This window comes from Thermobia domestica, chromosome 9 (assembly GCF_964235325.1).
Source record: "Thermobia domestica chromosome 9, izTheDome1.hap1.1, whole genome shotgun sequence".
Taxonomy (NCBI): domain Eukaryota; kingdom Metazoa; phylum Arthropoda; class Insecta; order Zygentoma; family Lepismatidae; genus Thermobia; species Thermobia domestica.
Window position 1 is genome coordinate 239,285,673 of NC_137462.1, and position 26,482 is coordinate 239,312,154.

At 33.5% G+C, this 26,482-nt stretch overlaps 1 protein-coding gene across 2 annotated transcripts in view; it reads right to left on the minus strand.

Moving 5' to 3' along the window:
- Positions 1-26,482, minus strand: part of LOC145660632 (uncharacterized) — an 851,473-nt gene that overhangs the window by 387,049 nt on the left and 437,942 nt on the right. For both annotated transcript variants that reach the window (XM_081725913.1, XM_081725912.1), the window contains exon 2: positions 19,699-19,828. In XM_081725913.1, coding sequence (XP_081582039.1) covers positions 19,699-19,828 — 130 coding nt within the window. The remainder of the gene's footprint in view (positions 1-19,698; positions 19,829-26,482) is intronic.

The following is a 26,482-nucleotide window of genomic DNA, read 5'->3' on the forward strand; positions in this document are numbered from 1 at the left end:
TAGGAAAGAGTTCGAGTTCATCGCACTGAGTTTCCCACTTATCTCTTCCTTAATTTAAAGCATATTTTGTTTATGTATTTCGGATTTCGAAATGATAATACTATTTAAGTGTATCCGTTACCAAAACTACAAGTATTCTTTTGTATATTGTCATTTTCACACATATAAAGATAAATAAATAAAATAACAATAAATTAATAAAATATTTTCTAAATTTTGAAATATAAATTAATAGTAACATAGTATAGGATCTTCAATTAGACGAATACGTAAAGCACATATGAAATTGTTCCCAACAATACTCTAGAGGATTATGATATAGTGTAAACCTAATATTTCTTTAACTTAAAAGGCACCTTGTAACTAAAATTAATCAAGGAACAAAATTGTTTTAACATGTATTTGTCATAAAAAAACGTATAGAAGCTTTTAATTTAGCTTTCAATTATTTGCAGGCTAATAATGCATTCTCTACTCTTGCGGTGGCTAGAAAGTAAAGCGTCATGAAGTAATATGTATTAGTCCTAACTTGGGGACACGGTGGCTCAGTGCTAAAATCGCTCACCAATGGTGCGTGGGAACCCTGGTTCGATCCCCGTCCTAGTAAGTTTGTGGTGGACAGGATTATGTCCATGACTTTTCTCAGGGTACTCAGTTTCCTTTCAAATTTTGATTACATCTACTTTTCCATTATTCACTTCCTTTAATCATTGTGTCCCTTAGCCTAAAGGACATGATCGTGGGACGTTAAGCTAGTACTTAACTTATTAGAAATTGCCATGTTTGCAATTCTATCTATCCATAGACGTTACAAGAAAATACTTCTAATTGGTTTTATGAAGGTAATAATCAGGAGAAAGAATTTAATAATGAAAAGAGTAAATACGAAAATTTTATACGAAACTATTATTTAAGGGAAATGTAATGCAACTTGTTTACACTCTCAAGCGTAAGTGAAATAAGCGTATTGAAAACAATGTAACTTTATATGTACTGCAAAATAGAAAATAAAAGTTAAAATATAATTTATTATTGTTTTTTTTCTAATCTAACATTTGTAAGTCACGTTGTAGTTAGCAGGGATGGAAGTAATATTTTTCCTCTTCCGAATCTAGAGAATAAAACTTCTTGCCAGCTCTGAAATGGACAGGCACGTGTTGATGATTTAGGAAACCCAGCTAGCACTGAAGATAGTGAACCAACTACAAGTTTTGCCCACACACATACACACACTCACGTCCGCTTCCCCCTTCCCCATGCTACGTTCTCCCTCTCTTTCCGAAGTTCAGGGTTGGGCACGAGGAAGTATGAAAAGGAGGCAAGTTTGCAGTTTTGCGGTCGGAAAACTAAACAGCGGCAACATTAAAGGAGACCTAGTGCCGAATTCAATTTACAGAGTTCAGAGAAGGGTTCAGTTTGCGTACTTAATCGTTAGTAGGCGGACGTGATGAAGGGACTTTCGGGTTCGCATGATGCATTTGCACTTTGCCATTAAAGGAGAAGAAGCACTCCTTTCATGATTTCAAGATCTTAAAAGAAGCTATTAAAGGATAACAGAATGCTTGTTTCTAGCTTGTCAAATTCATTCGTAACAACAAACGGAAAGAGTGGTCTTCCAATTTTAGGAACAAATAACATTATATATATATATATATATATATATATATATATATATATATATATATATATATATATATATATATATATGTGTGTGTGAAAGTTACTATATTTGTGACTTAATAACTCTTCAACCACCAGACTTATCTCGATCATATTTTTAAGATAGATGAACTTCGGATCTAGGATGGTTTTTATTATTTCAATTTGACGGTGCAATTTAAGGGAGGAGAAGGGGGAGATACATAAAAATGATCGAAAATGACTTATATTAGTGTCGAATACATAGCTTTCGGGGTCGCTCAGACGAAGAGTGACACTTCCATTGCCGTTTTAATTCAAACTCAACCCTGAACTTCTTTGTGGTGGACAAACATCGTGCTCGTGGGTTTTCTCGGGGTTCTCCCGTTTCCTCCCACTTTATTCATTCCACCATTTCACTCATTTCTCATTATCACCGTCTCCTTTAGCCTAACCGGCATAACCGCGGGACGTTACACTTCAATATTTCATTTCATTTTTTTTCAACCCTGAACTTGGGAGAGAGCAGGAGGATATATATAAAACGATCGAAAATGACCGATATTAATGTCGAATCAATAGTTTTCGGGGTCTCTGAGACGAACAGTAACACTTCCGTTGGCGTTTAAATCGAAATTTAGCCCCGCAACATGAGGGAGTGGAAGGAGGGAGATATATAAAAATGATCAAAAATGACCGATATTAGTGTCGAATTCAAAGTAAAAAGTAATTGACTAACGGAACATATTACTAATAGTTTCTTATTTTAAACCAGCAAAGCGAGTGATCGAGGCTAGTTCAATATAAAGGCCAAATTCATATTCTATTCAAATTATTTTTAACAAATATCCCGTAATTTATAGTCCGCGTCATCTGAACTGGCGTCAACCAATGAGTACACTGCGCGATGTTGCCAAACCTCCGGTGAGAAAGGCAGATTCCAGTGGGTACATATTGCATCTATCTAATGTACGCTTCTCACTAACAACGTCTAATATGTTATAACAATGCAAAACTTTGACACTAATGGGATTATTAATGTAGGTATCTTCTTAAAAATATTTTTTTTCGTTTACAAATGTGGTATAAATAATATATTTCGTTTGTTTCGAATATTCATATGATAAGCAAAATGAACGTAAAAATACTTGATATTAGTTAGCTAAGCACGTCATTACAACCCTATTTACATCCATCTGAGGATCAAATTTAAAGTCCGCATACCGAAGGAGAGTGCCTACCATTTTGATTTTTTTTAAAATTCCGAGACAAAGAAAGTCTCGCAATAAGAAAACAATTACATGCAATTCACCAATTCGCACACTGTAAAAAATCGTTTTGTTATTTCAAAAATTGTTACATGAACATCACACACGGAGTTATTTCAACACCGAAATAGGTGCCGTAGTAACACAGAAGTGCGATCGAACTAATACATAAAACAGTGTTAATCTGGTGGTCTGACCTTGAATGTTTACTCAGGGAGTGTTGAGTTAACAGCAAAACAGTGTTAGGTATACGGCTTTGACCTCAAATTATGTGTTGAATGAAATGAAGATTGTGTGTTGAAATAATAAGAAAATGATATTGAAATAACACAGGGAATGTGTTATATTGATACTTGACATGGTGAAATATCAATACAAAATAATTAACACACTACACACTGTGTTACTTTCTTCGTATTGGTGTAACACCGCTACAAGTAACACTCAAAACTTTCCTCGACACTATCGACCCTTACATGGTGTCGAATCAACACCGAAAATACTAACACAGGTCCGAATTTAACACAGCTCAATACCGTTTGTGTGTTAAAGACGTAACATACCCCTTGTGTTAAACGATAACACCGCGGGGTCTGTGTTGAACTAACACCTCATAGTGGTAGTCACGTTGGAACCACTGCCCTGTGTTAAAATTGAGTTGAATTAGCACAACCATTTTTTGCTGTGTAAAATATACATACGGAATGCACGGTGGCCCAGAGATAAGGCACTCATCTCTAATCGTAAGTATATTCGATTCGATTAAAACTCTTACATGTTTGTGATGGAAATGTAAGTTTCTTAGGATTTCCCCACTTCCTCTCATTATCTTAATTGCATTAATTCTCCATCATCATTACTTTTTACGTATTATCTCAATACACTAACCCACAGAGCATAACCGCGGTGCGTTGAATTAATAATGTATTTTTTAATTTAACGTCCCAGGATTATTCACGAACACTAAGGGAGACAATGATGTAATGATAGATGGCGAAATGAAGAAAGTGGGAGAAACAAGAAAACACCGAGGAAATTCACGCACGCGGTATTTTTCCTCCTCGAAGTTTCGAGAGCTAGGATCGAACCAGGGACCCCAAACACTAAAGGTAATATCTCTGCCACTGAGCCACAATTGCCTCAATAGGAATGTCGCCCTTGAGTCCTGATTTGATTACAGTAAGTACATATATATATATATATATATATATATATATATATATATATATATATATATATATATATATATACACTCTAAATTTCGAAGCACTATAATGGACCAATTCGCACCCTACACAGCAAACTAATAGTATAAAAGCAAACGCTAATGACACTGCATAGGTGGGAAACGTTTTATAATATAATAAATGAAAGTGTTCTATACAACGCAGTATATGTTCATACCATCTCGTATATCCAATCAACCGAAATTTGTCTGTGGAGTTCTGTTTTGGAGTGTAAGTTACCAACTCTGCCCGCGGATTTGGCCAGGCAGGTACGAAGAAGGTACGATCGAAAAGAAAAGAAAGAAAAAGAAGTTTTGACATTCGATTTGATTTTGGGCTCTTTACATCACTCATTTGGTTGACAGAAAGTTTGTTTCAGTTTTCTACTCTTTGAAATTAAGAACTAAACTAAACTCCTACCACAAGGAGCACACAGGGGTCAAAGACCAAATAGGTCGCTAATGACCAGTGATGATTTCAGATGGAAGCTCAGGGGGAAATCCCAGGAGTATTTTTCCGATCGTTCTCAACCTGGCTTATGACTATTTTAGCAATACTACTTTCAGACGATTCTTAGAAGTTATGTAGCCGATGTTCATTGTATTTCTGAACACTCTTATAGCTTTCCTCTTCGTCGATGTGAAATTTGCGACCGACAGAAAACGTTTTCTTGAACTACATGCCCATGATGCGATCGTGCCTGCTAGTGTCACTATGGACAAATTTATGTGGCAGTTTCTTTCATTGCTACAGATTTGTGCTCTTCCAGCACGGCTGTTAACTCTACTAAGGTTTGATCTTCACATGCCAAATGCACACAAATGCTCAGAATATCAACGGTAGTTTGAGCGGTTGACAGAACACTACTCCGGTTCCAATATTCTTTACATAGACGGTAGTTACTAAGATGAGAATTCTATTGCCTATACCTTTGTTACGAACGAGAATATCTCAGAATTTACACAGTATCGCCTTAGTTCAGTAATCACGGCTGAAATAACAGCAATCGAGCTTACCACCGAACATATGTTTTACCTTTCGCTACATCGAGTGTTTATCTATACCGACTCTTAAAACCTTAGAATGCTATTTGTAAGCGCGCCTTAGTATCAGACATTCTTGTTTGATACCATTAGCTACAGAAAAGGCTATGCCATCGTTTTGCTCGGTGCCCTGACATGTCAACATTCGATGAAACGAGCGCACCGACACTGCACCCAAGACTACCGAATTAGCAAATGTTTCACTGAAACGCACAGTGCAGGTATTTTGCCTAACGCGTATTCTTACTGGAAGCGGATTGGAACCAAGTGAACGAAAATAAGGTTCGCTGTGCTTAAGATAAAGTATACAAGTATAACAACTAACAAAGTATACAACTAGTAGGACAACTGGAAGTCAATATAAGGGCTAGCACATAGAAACAACGCTAATTATTTTGGGAAAAAGTATCATTTTGTAAACACTTACAGAATGTAAGTACGTAATACCACAACTTGTGCTCTAAGGAAAACTAGAAGGAAAAACAGAAAGAAGAAGAAGAATAAATAATAAGAAAGGATAGATGAATTGATGATCTGAAAGAATAGCTTCACTTAAACACTTAGAGCACTATACATGATGCTATAGAGAAAGAAAGAGATGCTTAGAGCTGGCCGTCAATCTTCCTCTCGGAGAAGGCGAATGAAGATGAGGCCTAAATACGTAATACCTTAGAGTCGATAAACTTGTTGAAAACACAGCAATATTAAAAAAAGTATAAAGTCTTATTTCAAAGAAAATAATGAAATATCTTCGGATTTATCGCCGTATTCTTTCATGATAGTTAAAATTAACATGTTAACATGATGCTTTAAAGTTCCGTTGAAGAAATCAATCTTATTACAAAAATCCGTTACATAGATTATAATGTAGCACAGTTCTACTTAACAAAGCTTCATAATTTGACATATTGTTTATTTACACAATCATTAAGCATTCATAAGACCGTAGAAAATGTTTTTGACAAAGCTAAAATAAAAGTTCCTTCATTGAATTTTCAAATCTCTTTGAGAAACTTGACTGCCTTCAAACATTATATTTTCAAAATTGTTAAATTGCCTACACAAATCCAGTACAGTTTCCAGTGCTTTTTAAAACAAAACCAAGGATATAGAAAGATTATGATGTTCATGATACATTCCATGCATGCAGTCAGAATGAAACAAATCCCTACCTTTCGTTCCTTCAACAAATTTGATATGCATCTGTAAAACATGGTATGCTGGGAATCTAGTGAAAATGACCACATGCTCACCTGAAAGTAATATATTCATTGGATATGCAGAACAGTGCTAATGCCAACTCCCAACTTTTTTTTTAAATATGGAGAGGTTGGGTTAAAGTACAAATGGAAAGAGGAAAAGCATTCGTTTAAATTTTATAGACTTCAGACATGAATATTTATAAGTGTGATCTCCGGTTTTAGCTTTTTCTCCGACAAAAATAAAATATATTAATGGTTTAATTTTACATGTTTAGAAAAAAATAAATATGCACTGACGGTTTGTATATAGTTTTACTAGTACAGGTGTTACAGTTCACATATTATATATACTCTACATAAACTCTTCATGTTCAGTGAATCGTACTATTTTTTGGTAAAAGTACACGCAAAAAGGATATTATTTATTTACTCATTTCAACTCTTTTAATTTTTTTTGTATTTTTAACAGAATACTGTATATGCTTCTGAGACTATTTTAGTAAACGTGATATTCTTATATAGCGTATTAGAATAAAAAACGAAAAATATTTATTGACTATTTGTTTAAGAAACAACATTTGTTCAGATTATCATGTGATGCTTAACTAGCTTTGACTATCCAGTTAAAACTGACTTTATCAAATATGTTGAACAACCAAAAGATAGTAATCGAACGACTGTTCGCCAAAATAGAAAGTTATCATACGAGAATGCTACAGTTCAGTTTTTTCAATTTGTCTGGTACATTTTATTTTTATATGTAATAACTAATTTTATGGCTTAATATCTATCTACAACAGATAGTTAAAAAGATGCTACAAAATGTAGGCAGCATTTCAGTAGGAATTGGAATGATTAGGTGTTTACGGTTTGCAGATGACATAGCGCTTATTGTAGAATCTGAAGAGAAATACAATAAGATGTTAGAAAGCTTGAGGAAGAGCTGTGAAGAATATCTGATGAAAATAAATGTAAGAAAGAGAAAAGCCACGGTGATTGAAACGAACCGGTTGCTGTCAAATATAGAAATAGGAGGAAAGAAAACAAAACAGGTGACTAGTTTTCTATCTGTTTCAGTTATTGCGGTTCCTCTATCTATCTTATTCAATAGATGCTTCAAGGAAGGGTATTATCCCACCAGTTGGAAACTAGCTCACGTGACCCCAATATATAAATAAGGTCTTAAAGATCATGTATCCTCCTATAGGCCAATATCTCTTCTTTCTGTAATATCAATTATCTGCGAAAAAATAATCAAAGACAGGCTACTTAAATTCACCCCACCTTACATCCATAGTTCTCAGCACGGCTTTCTACCGAAAAGATCAAGTCTCTCAAACTTAAGCACTCTTCTTTCCTGTGCAGTCAAATGTATGAATAACAATACTCAATTAGATGTTATCTACTTTGATGTCTTGAAGACCTTTGATTCTGTCAGTCACATTCATCTTCTTCATAAACTCTCCAATAGATTTAATGTACATGGCAAATTTCTCTCTCTAATCACAAGCTACTTGAAGGACCGTAAACAGAGAGTTGTTCTTTCAGGGGCGACATCTAACCCCCAACCAGTGATCTCAGGGATGCCTCAGGGGAGTGCACTTGGGCCTCTGCTGTTTGTCCTGTATATGGATGATCTCTACACGCACTTATCAGCTCAACCTAGTGGCCTTCTGCTTTTTGCTGACGATTGTAAGTTATACAGAGAAATATCGTGTCTCCATGACACAATTGCTCTACAGGAAGACATAAATTACCTTACAGGCTGGTGTGAAATGTGGCACTTGAAACTCAACAGGAAGAAATGTGACAGTATTACTATTACTTTGAAAAAGTCTCCTGTTCCCTCCACATACCATATCAACGATTCCCATATCACACATTCTGCTAGTCATAACGATCTTGGTGTCATCTTTGATTCAAAACTCACCTTCTCTGACCACATCTCCTCAATACTAAAGAATTCAATGCCCATGTTAGGACTTCTTTATCGATTCACCAAACTACGCACTGTTTCTTCATTAGCAACTTTTTATAAGACTTTAATAGCGCCCAAGATAGAATACTGCTCTCCCATATAGGCCATGGCAGCACCTACACATCTCTCCAGACTTGATTCTGTTCTCAATTTCTTCATCGCTATAATCCGTTTTCGTGTTCCTGCCCTTCGAATATTATCTAAGAAGGAGCTCTTGCGACATCTTAATATTCAGACTCCTGAAGTACGCAGAATTATCTCTGACCTGAAATATCTACATAAAATAGTTAACGAAAGCTTATGATCGGAAATATTACTTCAGGAACTATCCTTACGTGTCCCTTCCCGCATCACCCGTATCTTGCCCGTCCTAGGTTGGCTGTTATACACAGGTCTCTTTTTTATAGAATACCAAACTGTTATAATCAAGTAACAACTGATGTGGACATTTTTTCGAGCTACCCAGTGTTTGAAAGAGCAACTAAACGAGGTTTGACGGATTAGTTTTACTTTTACACTCTTTTTTTCTATATTGTTGTTATTGTTGCCTTGTTTTTTTCTTTCTTTTGTTAGCATGTCCCTGTGTAAAATGGCAAAGTTATGCTGTATCTGGGAATTTGTTCAATAAATAAATAAATAAATATCTTGGTAGTATTATTAGTGATTATATGAAGTGTGAACGTAAAATAAAAGTAAGGATAGAAGTGCGAAAGAAGCCTTTTGGAGGAAGAAAACACTATTTTGTGGGACCTTGAATAAAGTGCTTTGTTTAAAGTGTTGTACTGTATACGTCAGTAACATAGACATTACGCAAAAATGACTAAAAATGGCTAGAAGTTTGCGAAATGTTGGAGTGGAGACGAATGGAGAGAATTAGGTGGGTCGAGCGCGAAACAAATAAGAGGGTGTTAGAAATGGTGGGGAAGATAAAAATAATTTTGGATATAATTAAGAAGGGGAAGAGAAACTGGTTGAAAATTTAGCTAAGAAGAAACTGTATCATGAGAGACATTTGAGAGGGTATGATGGCAGGAAAGAAAAGGGGGGGGGGCGAAGGAGACTACAGTTAATGAGCGATATCAAAATAGAGAAATCATACGTGAAGACGAAGAGGTTAGCGAATGATCGTGGAGCATGGAAGCTTCTCAGTTGCAGCTAGTGTCCTGCCAATAATGGCAGAATACTTATGATCATGATTATGATTATGGCTTAAGAATAACCTCGAAAGTAGAAGAGCTCGCAATTCGATCTTATGGGAATATCTCCTTTCCAGATCAGTCAGTGGAACGTCCCCTTTTCTAAATATAATAATCATATATAATTCAATGTATTAATTGTATTAGATTTGCTTGAAATGCTTAATTACAGGCGTTGAAATGCTTAATGGTTTAGAAAACAAACAAAAAATAGCATAAAATGCGTCCCGACAAATGCAAGAGATGTAATATGCCTAATAGAATATTTTTTCTTAAGAATAATGACAAATATTTCTACATCATTACAGAAAGCAAGTTTCTATTTCAGACTGCAAAATTTTATTTCTGCAACATGTTTTACTGTTAGATTAGCAATACTGTTTTTGAAAGTTCCTTTATCAGTATTTGTTGCTGGTAAGTTGGCCTATGATTTCAGATTAATGGTTATTTATCAATCCATCGAAACTTGCATCAGGGTTGTGTACTTTTTACTTATTTTTTGTGCTTGCTTTAGACCCGTTCTTGAACCGTCTCACTAGATTGGCTATTCTTTCTTCACTACCTCATCATTCGTTTTGATTCCTTAATGTTTTGCTTATTTGACGATCTAACCATCACCACCGTCACCCGTCTCATTTATTAGTAGATTTCTGTAGATTTCCTCACTTTGAAAGCTGTTCTGATATGGTTTATGATACACTGAAAACTTCTCTTCTTTCTTTTAATGATCTTTCCCTACCCACTCGCCATCCGTATGCTATTCTCATCCTTTCTGTAACTTTCACAAACACACTTGGTTTATGATTTCATTCCATTTCCACTCCATTAAAGAACCACATTTGATAACTTCTTGTTCAACAAGAATGATAGAAACTTCTTTCCCATCATTTTTGATGCCCTCGCTTATTGCATAAAGTTCAGTTCGTTAATTTATACATTACACACGAATTTCAGTATTATGTGCGGCGTTCTTCTCCCTGACCATATGACAAAACTCCTTTTTTACGTTTCAAAAGCACAGATTTGTATCTCTTTTGTTCTCAAACAGGCTGTCTTAATAACATCCGCCTTAAAAGTCAAGATTTTTATATATTCGATTTTTTAAACCTACTATTTATTCTATTTATTTATTCTTTCTATTCTTCCTAAACCTATTTATTCTTCATCTTACAATCATATTTGGATTTGGTGTTTTTGGCCGTCCTATGTGGTAACACAGAATCCCCTTCACTAACTTTTCTCACTTTTGTCCATCACACATTAAGCATCTGATTCGTTACTGGCTTTACTTTGGTACGTCTTAACAGGTATTATTCCTCCTTCTGTACGTACGTTATATCAGACCCCTTTCCATCCGTTTCTGAACACTATGTATATAGCGGATACCTCAAGTGTATCCACAACAGCATTGGCCACAGATTAGACTTAATAGTCTTTCTCTCATCTCCTCTTTATCTCCTCATAGTCTTCATAGTCTAATAGCCTTCTTTATCTCCTCATATGTAATCTGACTGCTATCGTTTTGTTCATCACTTAATTCCTACTCAATGATCATCTTTTTAAGATACAACACATTCCTGACCCTCATTATACATCGAGCAAATCAATACAATTGAGCATTGTTATGCTACCTGTATGGTAGTTTGCCCGATCTGGGAGCTTTTGCCCAACTATTACGGAGAGTTTGTCACAAACTACCTTCCTTTTTTTTTTACCGTTGTATACGTTTTTGTTCCTGTTTTTCATCTGCATCTTTCCAGAAGACAATAAAATTTTGTTTTTGATTGTTTTTTTTTATACCTTCATCATTATTCTTCTACTTTTGATGTTTGTACCTACTTTGACTTCTTCCTATATACCGCTCGTGAATTACACACACATGTACCTCCAAATACTGACTTTTTCAGTATTTATTTGAATGCATTATTTTCGGTATGTTTTCTCTAACACATTTCAACATTCTTCCTTCGTGATTAAACGAAGTACCGTCTACAATGTGATTCCTAGTTCCCGCGTTCTCAGTTTCCTCTTTGATACTTTCTTGTCTTTACATTTGTAAAGTGGCACTTTGTTAATCTTTTGTTGTAGTTTGTTATTTTTGGGATACAAATTCATTTAACGTGGCATAGCGCTCAATTTGAGTGAATGGGGTCCCAGGTTCGATCCCAGGCCACGTCATGTGAACCTTGTGGTGGACAAATACCATATTAGTAGGTTTTCTGTTTGTTCTTCTGCTTCCTTTAATTTTCTTCATCCCACTATTATATCCATTTTATCACCTTCGTCTCCCTTGGCATCGGTGCATAATCATAGGACGCTAAACTATGAAGATAAGTCACCAAACAGTTGAATATTCCTGTGGGTGAAATTGAACAATTTTCAACATGATGACCACAGTTTACAACATTTATTGAGATAAAGTGCTTATGAAAAACTAATAAACTTCAGTAAGGTGTTGTTTATAAGCTTTCTTAAATTGATCATTTGCAAAAAAAAAAAAAAAAAAAAAATCTCAAATCGATAAAGATAAAAGGTTGTAGTTAAGCAACTTTCCCATTCCAAAATAAATGAAGAGAAACACACCAAGCATAGAAAAGTTAAGTATGTTCTCCTAGTGCACTGATAAAACACATGACTGGCTAGTAAATCAGGTTTTGAATCCTATCCTTCCACAAATAGATCGATATTTTTTGTGATGTTGTTTGTGTGAAGATAAGTGTATGTGTGTGTGTTAGTATTATCTTCGCTTCATAGGCCTATTGGTAGCTTATTGAAAACAATTCAACATGAGGGATATTGAACGCTTATAATGTTATCATTGAACGTGTCACCGTAGCTACTCAATCAAACACACTGAGAACATGTAGAATCAGAATCTCTTAAAAATTCAGCTTCAGCATTAAAACTATCGAATTAGTTGCTGGGGAAGGGAGACAAGGGAGCTTCTAAAACGTGATGCAGAAGGATGAATTCCAAAATCGACGTTTAATGAACTGGAAGAGGAAGTAGTCTGGAACCAGAATTGATTGAACAATTAATTTTGCACTCGTTCTCCAGATACGTGTGATAGATAGGTGGAATAAATCACAGGAAAGAATCAGTTTCAATCTGGATTTCCTCCCATCTCTTCGCTAACGTAATCGGATAGACACTCCCAATACCAGTCAAGTGTGAGATCCAATGCGGTGGTTTTATAGCCGAAAACATATTCTAATCAAGTCCATGTGTTTTCATAACAAGCACGTTCCTATCCATGAACGTCGGCAATTACTAAAATAGATTTACCTATAACGGTAACCGTAATTACACAATTCGCAACCAAATGTTTTTTCTAACTTTTTCTTTAAAAAAATGAATTATGCATCTTATTAATTTAATTTGCAACTTATTTTATGATTGGCGCAGTGTTTATTCCGATTAAACCGGTCTCTTTCATACTTATAATGAACAATATCATGATTTGTAAAAGAAAACTACAGATATATAGACATAATTACTCAGTGAGAATGTTGCTTAATACCTTACTTTGGTATTTATATTAGAAGAATGGGTACAGTGAATCAAAATCAAAATTTTGGAAGAAAATCTTGTCTCTATAATACATATTTTCGTAAATTCTTACATTGAAGTGTTTGAGTAACTAAAGTAGAATGTTACCCTAATATTATATATATATATATATATATATATATATATATATATATATATATATATATATATATATATATATATATATATATATATATATCAAAATCAAAGTCGTTACTTTCAAAATCTATATTACAATAATAGGACTTGAGGATTTCATTTCCCTGCAGGATCGTAATGAGAGTAAAAGTAAAAGAAAACTAAGAACTTTGATTTTTCATTCTTATATTCTGTTTGTAAGTTATGGTCTAGATTTAGATATGGGACACATATAAGGTGTTTTCATTAAAAACCAGTTGAGAATGTTCCAAGAGCACTGACAGAACGAACTTAGAAAGATTTATTTTTCTTACTACCTTCTACAGGCTTTTTACCGATTGTTTTATGTACTTTATTATTCTACTTATTAAACAATTCTTGTAATATCTATCCACTCACAATTTCTTTGAGTACTAAATTTTCCTACATGTTTTGTTTTTAAGAGTTCTGTTAAAACGTTCTATGATATGTTGTTTTACGAAGACATATGTTCAAAATGGGGAGCTCAAGATTGAAAAATTCGCAAAATATCGTCTCTCTATGACTTATGGTTCCCGAGATATAGCGCCTTAAATATCTTGAAATCCCAACTTTTTTTTTTTTGAGCCAATATCTAGAGAACGGTGGTCAGTTGACCAGTGCTCACCGGTTACAATTTAGTACGAAAATGTTCTCCCTTCTCGTAGGTATTGATCAACACAAATATGATCTCTCTATGACTTACGGTTCCCGATACATGGCTCCTTAAATCCCCTGAATTCGGAACTTCTTTGTCCAATATCTCGGAAACAGTAAGAGTGACGAGAAAAATTCCATCACTTTTTTGAGATAGTTTTTGATGGTCTGTGATATGGAGGACTCAAAATTTAAAAAAAACAATGTAAATAACATACATACACACAGAGAGACAAAGAGAATTCAGTCACGAACTTTTAAGTTCGATATAAATTAATTTGTTTGGAATTTTAACGTTTCTTTTGGCAACAGGACTACATGAGAGGTTACGTAGGATCAAAACAACATTCCCTCTCATTGAGAATCGAACTTGATCACCCTCACCTGAGGCATGTTGCCAAACATATAACGAGAAGGTGTGTTTTTACATATAAGAAAGAAAATTACTTCGATCTTTAGCTTAACAGTCAATAATTAATACGAGATGGACGATACGGGAAAATAAACTATTATAAACGAATTGTAGGGATTATACTAGTAGGAGTAAAACTGGTAATTACGAGTACATTGGTAAACAAAGTATCATTCTCTTTAAACTCTCAAAGCATATGATTGAACCCAGTGCGACTAATATAGAGTAAAAATCTAAATTTTTCATACAACTTATTGTCGGTTTATTTTTACTTTCTACTTTTACTGCAAATCAAACTCAGGTAACCAAAAGCTAAAGTGGCGTTGTTAACGATACGAAAATTCCAAAACCTTTTACAAATATTACAAGTATTAGAGTTTAATTTGTATACATATTTGAAGAGAATTATAGTAGTTGGAATATTCCAGTGATACTAAATTCAGTTTGATAGGAAGAAGAAATACATATTCAGTGTGAAAATACCATAAAGCTACGACAAATGTTTATATTTTTAACATTTATTTATTTAATTGTCGGTTTATTTTCTAAATAAGATTCCCAAAAATGCTTACCTGTTTACATCAACGATGTTTTTATTTCTTCATAGAACATAAATGCTTGATAAACTTTGAATAAGAGTGTCAATAAATTTGTCATAAGTGACACTATGATTCTGATAAAAGGGCATTTACAAGAAATGCATGCATACTTTACTTCAAAAGCGCCAGATTATTGCACCTTCTTCAGGAGTAATGCGAGTAAGAAAATGTCGCATCATAATTGATTGTTACCCCTTGTTTTCAATATAACCTAGTTATGTGTTTGTCTCCTGCAGTCTCACTGTACCCTGTAATTACAATCCTCCCAGAAGACCACAATTCATGACGCCAGGTAAATCTCAATATAACAAACATTTAAACTATTTGACAGAATACCTATAAAGATGATAAACTACTTGGTTAAAACATAAATTCCTGTGCGCAACAAAATGGGGTTGATGGAATATTGTGAATTTCGTGCGATAATCGTCAAGATATTAGAAGTAACATTGAGCATATAATGTCACAAATACTATACATATAGTAAAATTATGTATAGTTTTTGTGCCTTTTTACACCTGAAAAATATTCTTTGGAATGAACATACTGTGTATATACAAATTCTGAAAGTTTTAACTATAATCATTCAGTCAATATGAAACACGCATAATAAACATCATCTTTCTTTGTAATATTTTTTAATCATAGCCGAATACATTAGAAATTATTTTTTGTTTTATATGTTTTATTAGAATGTGATGATTACCCCTTCTGGAAATTATAATTAATTCTAGTATAGAACTATATACTCTTTTCTCAGTAGTTTATAAAAGAAAGAAAAATAAAAAGTCGGAGATCTACCAACGAACTCTAAACGAAACAGAGATAAGCATTGATATAAATTCACCAACCGTCAGAGACACGTCAGACATTCTGACCGCTAATTTTTGATTGTGGTTACTGCGCTCCAAGAACAAATGCCATATTTCTTTTGGCGTGACGAAAAAAGTAAAAGGAAATTCCAATTTAACAACATTCAACCACAGTCGGTAATTTTTGAGCCACAAATTAAACATGAAAAATAGAAGTATTTCCCTATTTCATTTTGAAACCCTATTTTGGTGCATCCACAAAACAGTTGGGGTTGGTATATTTATTTCCACTCATAATTAAAACTTCTCTGACTGTTGTAGGCCTAGCAAATATGTGCAATTAAATACACACACACACACATACACATTATATATATATATATATATATATATATATATATATATATATGTGTGTGTGTGTGTGTGTGTGTGTGTGTGTGCGTGTGTGTGTCTGTGCGTGTGTGTGTAGTATTCATTCATTTACCATTGTATTCATAGGATAATTGGAATCATACGATAATGATGGGAATTTTTAAATGCATAGTAGCTTTAAGAGAATATAGAGTAATTAGGGGGGAAGTGAAAATATGGATGTGAAGTGAATAGAGTTAAGGTTAATAATATGTAGCAACAAAGAATGATAGACGTTAACCTTACATAGCCCCTGTGTGTGAAGTATTGAGTCTGGATCTGACGAAGAAGGTAGTGTACAGAGGAAAGAAGTGAATTATTGAATGCAGCGAGCACGGTCAGCAGGGAAGGTGAGTAGATTTGTAGTCATTTTTGTTGCAATTGTAATATAAAAAAGAAAAGTAGGGCAATTCATTCCTGAAGTAATCGTGTTGTACCCAATACTTCTACAGCAGCATGAGGCGATTATTAGGTACGAACGTACATAGATATGCCTCAATATATTGCGAACATAAAGATGCAAAACATGTTTTTTTTTAATAAAAAAACGATGTGGTGAAGTGACTAACATATTTTGGGTTATGTGAATAGTCCTGTTAATCATTTTATGCTATACACATATTTTATTCTGTAGAAGTTTATGTTTACGTTCTACGAATAAAGAACAGTTCTACATCTAATTATTTCTTGTCTGTCCTCCAAACCACAATCTGGTATAATAGGAACCTGGGTTCAAGACCTATTGGGAACTCAAATTTTGTGCTGTTTCTTGTAAGGTTAGACAACTCAATGTCCCCGAGGCGGTACTTTGGACACGATCTCTGGTTGGTCTATTTGCTTTCTAAGCATTTCTACACAATAGCTTTTGTACTTCTGCATCATGTAGGTATTCTTCGTTAGCTGTATACTCATTATATAGCGGTCTACATCTTGTTATTTACTTACGTCGGGGGCATTTCACCCCATATGTATATATCACTTTACCTCCACGTCTAGGGTAAAGTGAATGTTTTACTTTATATGATTCATTTCTTTCTTTTCACGTTACTTCAGACACGATATGAACCATACTTTATTTCTAGAATACAGAAGGTGTGTCATATTTATATATAATTGTCAATTAGCCATGCTACCCTTTCTGCGTAAGATTTCTTCATTTTCGCGCTTACTATGTTCATTCCCCTCCCCCCGAATTACTCTAAGTCATATGTTGTAGTCGGGTGGTTTACAGAACTACATTGTTGACCACAGCATTTATAATTCGTAGATTTGAATCCCATCTAAAACATTAATACCCGTCTCCATTTCACTAGACATCTCATCAGCTTATTCCATTTCTATAATCTCCTTTAACTTGTAGGTACAATAGAAGGACAACAACCAGAAAAATACGATTCAACAGATCAAACCTCAAATTGTAATTTACCCTGGATTTATTTAAACCGTATTGCATCCCATTTTGTTAATACTGAAACATTGAAATATAGATATATTTTGTGCGTATGTGACACTTTCCATCTTCGGCACAAAATTTATAACAAGTAATTTAGTAGTTTTAATTAAAATGTGTACTGGCCCATAAGTGACAGTTATATAATTCCAATTATAAATGAATTAAACTTTGAACATATTGCATATATTTCTGTTATATTATTGATTTAAAAATGTAGCCTTTTCAATATTACAAAAATATCTTTCAATCACATAATACAAGCTTGTATGATGCTATTGTCAGATAATATGTATATACTATCTGACAATAGCATCATATGAAATATTATATATATATATATATATATATATATATATATATATATATATATATATATATATATATATATATATATATATATATATATATATTTCTTTACAATTCATCTGCACTTTTTCGTTGTTATAGAATGCAAGAATGAAATTATAGCAATGAAACTAGCAAAAGTTAAAATTACCGAGTTCTCTACAGACGATGACTATTATCCGTATTTAGGCTCTACAAAAGTGAGTAGTCAGGATTAACTAATCACCATTATTCGGGATCAAGTGAGAGGTCAGAAGTTCATATTGATACAGATCGTAGTAACAATAACAGATGCAGATTATGTCTAAAATATACACTAAACGATTCTGTAGATCCAACAGTTGTAAATACGACTCAACAATAAGATACAAGTCATCTTTTGTAGTGGCAGCCGGTGAAGCTGAAGAATTGAAGGATTTAACATCACTAGTGTTAGCCGGTAAAGGAGATTTTTCTATTAACCATAAACCAGATGCCGGAGACAATATAGTGAATAATCAAATAATTGATTCAAGAAGTGACATTTTCAACATCTCTCATGTGCCTATTGAAATATATACTAGCAGTAAGAGCGAATCAAGTATAAAGGACGATCATGCATGAGAAACAACATCTACAGTTGCTGCTGAAACGACTTTAAAGGCAATAGATGTAGATCATGACTATAGGGGTGACGATATAGATGATGAACTTATTTTAAGGAAAACCAGAATACACAAAGAATGTTCTACGGCTTAGAACGAAACCAGACATTCAAATAATGAACTTGAAAAGAAAACTCGCAAAACAACAAGAAAGTTGGAAATAACGGCGTTGTTATAACTACTATCATTAGAAAAGTAATATGCGGAGAAGATGAAAACGTTAAACTTGATGACGATCTTTAAGAGTATTAAATATGTTACGAAAGCAGGAACAAAAACTGTTTCATGACCTGTCTTTCAAAGCTCAGTTTGCTAAGGAATAACGGGAGAAACGCTTCGAACGCGAAAAGATTAATCTGATAGAAACTTATGAAACAGACCTATATGCAGTGCTTGAGATAGCAGAAACAAGTAGAAAAGGCCAAACAACAAGAGACAGAGCTGAGCGCTCCAACACTGAGTTTTCAGACCCCTTAGATATATTCTGTTGGTCAGTAGATCCGTAGAATGCATCCGAGAACTCCGAGCACTACCCGAAGATCTGGTAACCCTAAGTCTGAACAAAACGTTATTCATCTCCATAAGCACGTATATGCTACAGTAAAGTTTCTAAATGTATTTGTTTGATTTAGCGAGGAGAAAGAAAAAAAATGATCCATAGTTTGTAATTTCTTATGTATTACTTTCTCGTATGAGAAAACATATACTTTTAAGTGCATTCAGAAAATAAGATTGTAACAGAAAATTTTCAAGACTTATGATAAGAGGATTGTGTGTATCAACTATTCAAGCTTAATATATAATCATGCAATGCAGACACGATATAAAAGATTGAACAATAACGTGGTCACTTAGTGATAGAGCGCCTACCTCTCGTGCGTGGGACTCATGGTCCAATCCCATCTTTCGCCAAATGGGCTTTGTGATAGTCAAACATCATGTCTGTGGACTTTCTCAGGGTTCTCCCGTTCTTCCCCTCACCAAATACACTTTCTTCATTCGCCGTTACTCTCAATATTATACCACTGTTTTTCTTATCCTCTGTGCTTACTATTGGGACGTTAAACTAAAAAGAAAATAAACGATAAACTAGAAAGAGTAATACTTACTTTTGTTTGTTAGTAGAATCTCTGGTTAATGTCATTCTGGGCTCAGGAAATACGCCTCTGGCTGCACACGTAATGTTGATTGTGTTGTTGATTAACCTCGTTTGGGTTATCTCGAGACTCTTCTCTGGGGCTGCAAATAAAGTATGAAAATTATCACTAACGCATTGCGAAGGAAAAAAAATCACGTAATTTTTACTTTACAAAACTTATATAATTCTCACAGCTATTGCAATCCTCTTGACAACTGAAAAACAGATAACTTAATTTCTAAAGTAATATGTATAGTATGATCAACTTCATGTAACTTTCAAAAAACATTCAAAACAACTACACACATTTTGTATGAAAATTTAAACATTTTGTTGAAATTTTATTAATTCAAATTAACAATTGCTATGGAGTTCGATCAACTTTCTTAATAAAATCAGTTTTAATTTGCTGAATTAATTCACATTTTATTCTAACATCTTAGGAATTAGATTCGATTAACAGCATCAAACTTGTCTAAGGTTGCAACATGATAATTTATTATCTCCCGTAAACTCTTAAGTAATTTACGATAGAATCTTGAAACATGCATCAAGTGGTGTATAATACTGGAAAGCGAGAGGAAAATTACAAGCGGTTTCGATGTCATTAGGTTTGGTAGTAGTTAATTTTTACTTTTAACTCTCGGCAATATGCAATTATAGTTTTCCTTAAGTACTAACCACATAGAGAAGCACGTTACGGTTGTCAAGAAAAAGAGTTGGGCTGTCTTGTATCAGAAAAAATGTCTCATCTTGTACAGTGTATATGTTTCTATTGGAAGAACTATCCCATTCCATCTAGAAGTAACAATACGTATAATATCAAATTATTTATTCCTATTCTTCCATTGTTTTCCCAAATCACAAAGAAAGTAAATTTATATTTTATACTCTTACAAAGTTTTAAAATAAGAACTAATGTGCCTCATGCATATCAATATCTTATATCTATGGAAGAGTAATTCATTGTTAATGTAAACTATTAACTAAATATTTTAAACATTTTACTTAATTCAAAATAGCACATCCGTACACTATCTCGTTAGTTCTTGTATGACGCTAAACATGGTTTCTAGAAAGTTTGGACTCATATGTAGTGAAGAAAAATTTGCAACAATAATTCACACACTTAGAAGAAACGCGTTAAGTTCTTCATGCCAAAGTCACTACGTGTAAGATTTATGGATTGAAACGTATACCATATTCTAGTCATGGATATAAGCTTAATACAACTTACAATTTGTATCCATAGTTTTCATTATTCGTGGGTAATTGATTATAAAGGTTTATATTTTAAAAAATAAACTCTAAGAGGATGTTAAAAACAGCCAAAATTAAGGGCCTGTTACAGATAAAAAGTTATTAATTGCATTAATTTCTCAAATTTGATTACATTGTTTAGGACAATTTAAAATCTGAAGCTTACAAATATTACAGATTTTTCGAAAAAGAAAATTAAAATTGTCTACCTTTTCTACTATTGAATATCTTAGGACAATTTTCAACCATGTGTGTATCGTTCTGTTTCCGACAGAGCAACTAGCAAGTTTATTAAATATGAATTTAGAATCAAGAAATGATTTATATGTATTCTAATTTCTGGTTTTCTTCGCACAGTTGAAAGTCTTAAGAAAAGTATTAAAGAAAATCTATCAGACTAACGTAGATTTAATATTTATGAACTTTATTTCAATTTGAGTACTTCGAAATTTGTCATATTATGCTCATCTTTAATTCTTTCTTGATTGGCTGCCTTTATGAACCAATTATCATCACTAGAGATCACTTCTAACATCTAGTTTATATAATACATTATGTTTACCACAACTATGAGTACTACTGATATTATAATATTTATTCAAAGTTTTCCAGAAAAGAAAAAAAAATATGAAAATTTGGAACGTTATATAAGGGGACAGAGATCTCGAAGAAGTAATACGGTTACATACGTACGCGAAACGCATACATAAGTCACTTTCTTTCAAGATTAATTGATTCTAGGACGGGTGCGTAAATCATGGATGCTGGTTCGAAAATTGTGGTCCAATTAATGTTTGTTATGACGCGCTTGACATTCAAGAAGTTCCAGACACTGCGATGGACAAACAAAGCTAACGGAAATAACGAATATTTCCTTAAGAAGATTCTAAAAGTTAAATAAATTTTATTTTTAAAAAATCTTAGTGTTCAAAATTTATAGAAACCATTTTCTCAAAATTTTCTCTGACGTTAGATTATCAAGAAAAAAATATCAAAACTTATGTCATTTAGGGATTTCATATTTATTCTTCGAATATTTTATTGTTTGCTGTGAACTTGCATTTACGTCGTATTACATGATTTGTAAAGCTAATTTTGACTTAAAATTGATTCACAATTCAGAAATCATTGTTTCTCTTTGTACACTAAATAATGAAGGAAAATAATTTTTAAAAAATAATTAAGTAAAATAAAAATAAAAGAGAAAGAACTATCGAATCAAAAGAAACATATAAAAGAAACAAAGCAATTCCACGTGCACAAAAGACGCGGAAATAAAACGTCACAACGGGTTTTTCCTTGTCTTTTCCGATATTTAAGCTTGTTTCTTCAGAAAAATGTAGAAAACGACGAAGAAGAATCGAAGAGGGAAAAGTAGAAGAAAAACTGGTTGTTATATTGTACAGTTATAAGCAAAAGGGAAGTAATCAAAGGATTCAATCAAAGGATCCAATTATTCGCCTGTTCCTTTGTAGCTTTGATTGTTTATTCTAAGAGTTTTACGAACAAAGGCCAAAGAGAAAGAACGCACGGATGACGGTGAAATTTTTCCTCTGGTTTACCGCGAGAAACGTTTCCTGGGCATCAAGAATGCAGAGAGCTACTTTATTGGTTCAGCAACGTCTTTTCTCTTCACGAAAAATAAAAGGAAGAGCAGGGGAACTTAGGCAGAAAGAAGGATTACGCTGATTGAAAAGCTTTTCTACATACACAGCGAAGTAAGTGGGCTAAATAATAAGCATTACGTAAAAAAAGAAAAAAAAACACACTACATAGAGTTAGAGGGAACACAGAAATTACCATTTAAATTTAATTTCTTTCCGTTCTTATTTTAAGTGAGATGTACGAAAATATAACGCGCCTCGTCTGGTAAAAATGATTTTCAAAAACTACATTGCATTGAGAAAAAGTAACTTTAATTAACTTTACAATACGAACCATGTATATTAATAAATATTAAAATTACCTGATTTTGTTTCATTAAAAAATAGAACCACAAGCTGGGGAGTACACAGATCTATGAGAGAAACAAATTTATGTGCTATATTCGGGCAGCTATGCAAGTATAGTCTTTTAAAAGTACTGGAATATTTCCCAATATCCTCACATATTGTAACACATACATATAGATGATAGCAATATATTCATAGCTATAGTGCGCAATATTCTAGGTAAATTCAGATTTAAAGGAATTTTTACAAATATTCTTCAGTCTTAACAAAAATCAGGGGGTCTATTAGAATCATACTGTATTCATAGAAACAAAACAAAACCTAATTTAGATTTGGCATCACTTACCACATTACAGGTAATCAGGCACGAACTTAGAAGAAGTGAGATCAAATTGGGAACAATGTTCGGGGGCATCAAGTTAGAGGACAACTTGAACTGTATTTTAATAGCTTTTACATACAGTTATTAAAATTAATAATGTTATTTAAAAATAGTTCACAGGATTTCAAAACAACATGATACGTAATCAAATGTAGTCGGGTTCGTACTTCTAATCGCGGCCTTTACTTAGATGTTGCGGGAAAATGCTTTCTGGCAACAATGGATTGCAATTTCGAAAAATTCTTCAGGTTTGTATTCTCTGTTGTAGAATAACATTATCTATGATTGCGGTAAGTTGCATTTCATTATCTTCTTTCCCTTATGAATAAACCAGCAAAAGACAAATGGTAAATTTTGTATTATTGTTAGTATATCAGGCTCTTAATTGCAATACAACAGTAAGAGACCAAGGTGGTGTTTCGTAATCGATTCAGCATGTAAAGAATGATACCGTCCTCACTTGTATTACTCTACCAAAACCGGTAGTGGTAAAAATTTGCTAGTACTTAAGGTTATAACACTGATCACCATAAAACAAGAACGAAAATAGATAGCAATATGTTATTTTAAAATTGATTCAGAGTCCCGAGAATAGGTTCTATCGCCTCCATTCAGAAGTTACACATGTACCTTTCATTTTGTTAACTAAAAGTGCAATTTCAAAGCCAGTGAAAATTTTATATCTAGGTAAGTGTAAAATATAACATGAACGATAGTATTTATTATAATCATGTTGATATTATAGAGAGATTGAACGGGTGTGTGTTTTAATGTTATCTTCATTTTATTATGTGACGTGGTTTTCATACATCAATTTTCATGTTAAAGAAATATTTTTCTCGTAAACTAAGTACGTGTGTTTATCCTAAATCATATGATTGTTTAGCTTAATGAAATATAACAATTGACATATCTTATCTTTGGACATTCACGCACACAGGACTCACATGGATGAATATGGACTCACATAGACGTTTAGGATACATAGGAGGTAAGTGGTAGATAAGCACGTAATGACAAAGTAGATCCTAAGTGTTAAGAGAATTCCCGGTAAGGTTTTATATCTATATTGTAACGTTCTGCTTATGTAGGTATAGGTAGAGCATAAGTAAAGCCAATTCTAGTCCGGAATCGTTCTTTCCCCACTACCAAGTTTTATTACAAAATTCTCTTTTCTATGAACAGTATATTACAAAAATTACTATGATGTAAACTTCTCTAATACTTAGGTAAAATATGTTATCAAAAGGCCCAACCAGCCTACGGAAAAGTTTCCACAAAGCTTCGAGCAAGCTAGTGAGAGTAAATTTAAGATCTCCAAAGCTCCACGCAATCTAAGTGACTGAGGTTAGAAGTTTCAACAGAGCTCCGGGCAAATTAAGTGGGTATGAAAGGAGGTCTACCGCTCCTAGCGAGATAAAGACTTTGGGTTAGGTTCCTCTCAAAGCTCCAGGCAAGCTGAGAGAGAGTAAATGTGACCAGCCGTAGACTGATAATGATCGCTGTGATCGTCCTGGTTATATAAGTGATCCCGTGTGGCGATGGCGATAGTGGTCCTTCGCCGTCACATGACCAGTGTTGTCACTAATGTTTCCGTCGTCTGTCACAGTAGTAAGGAGTAGTAGGACGCACAAGGTTAATATTTAAAAACAAGGATGTGTAGGTTGTTTGTCAACAGAGCCATGTTCGGGATATTATAATACTTACTATTACCTAAGTTGAATTCGATTTACAAATATTAATATTATATATCTCAGTTCACAAAAGCAACATATACTTAAATGGATTTGAAAAAACCAAGTTATTAAAACCCCCGTTTATTCCAAACCTAAGAGAACACTCTCCTATTAAATCAATGTGCTAAAAGCAAAGATAGTGCAAGTACTCAACACCTGATATTGGCTTACTATGCGCATGTATATTTTAGTACACTTTTCAACATATAAATCAAAGTGCTACAAACAAAAGTGGTGCAAGTTTCACCAATTAATACTGGCTTACTATTCGTATAAATATTTTAGAACACTTTGCATCATATAAATCAATGTGCTAAAATCAAAGATGGTGCAAGTACTCAATACTTCATACTGCTTGCTATGCGTATGTGTATTTTAGTACACATTTCAAGATATAATTAGCTGGTAAGAAGAAATAAGCAATAAATCTCTTATTAGCAGTACGTGATTAATCACTTTGATATTAAATGATTTACTGTATGCTATATTACAACCAACGTACTAAAAGAAATGTTTATTTCGTATATGGTTATATAAATTACAAAATGATGTGCCTTCAAATCTGGTGTTAACAGCCATCGATCAGGCTATGAAGCAAGTGGTTATTCAGGTTCAGGAATATCCATCAAATAAGTGTTTCTGTCCAAGAATATCCGCTTCTAAATGAAATGCAATCGTGATGAAGCAACAGTAATGGGAAGAAGGGTTACAAGACAAATTACACACACAATGCACGTAACATGTGTCAATAAAGATGTTATGTCGATTATTCATGACGAAAATGCTTGTCCATTAACATAATAATAACCTTGATGGAATATAAACAGCACATTAGTGCTAGATACATTAGTTACCTCGCATGTTGTCTTGAACGTTTCATGTTAAGTATACAGCTTTTCTATTTTAATTTCCTTTAAATAAATAATGCGTTACAGTGAGTATGAAAATTCAACATTACTGTTCAAATTCCGGGGAAAATGTCAAGAAATAATATATATATATATATATATATATATATATATATATATATATATATATATATATATATATATATATATATATATATATATATATATATATATATCGATCGATTTCATTGTGCTGAAGATCATATGCAAAGTCTAAGTCCTCAACCGTAGTTTTCCTTAAAAACCTGAAAACTGACGTTGTACGATAACAACGCCATCTGTTAAGATTAAACTGATTCTGAATTATATATTATTTGAGCTAGTTAATATGACACTCATCATCATCATCATAGGTATTCTGCCTTTATTGGCAGGTCACTTGCTGCAGCTGAGAAGCTTCCATGCTCCACGGTCCTCCGCTAACCTTTTCGTCTTCGCGTATGATCTTTCTGTTTTAATATCATCCATTAATTGTAGTCTCTTTCGCCCCCTCCCTCTCTTTCTCGCCACCATACCC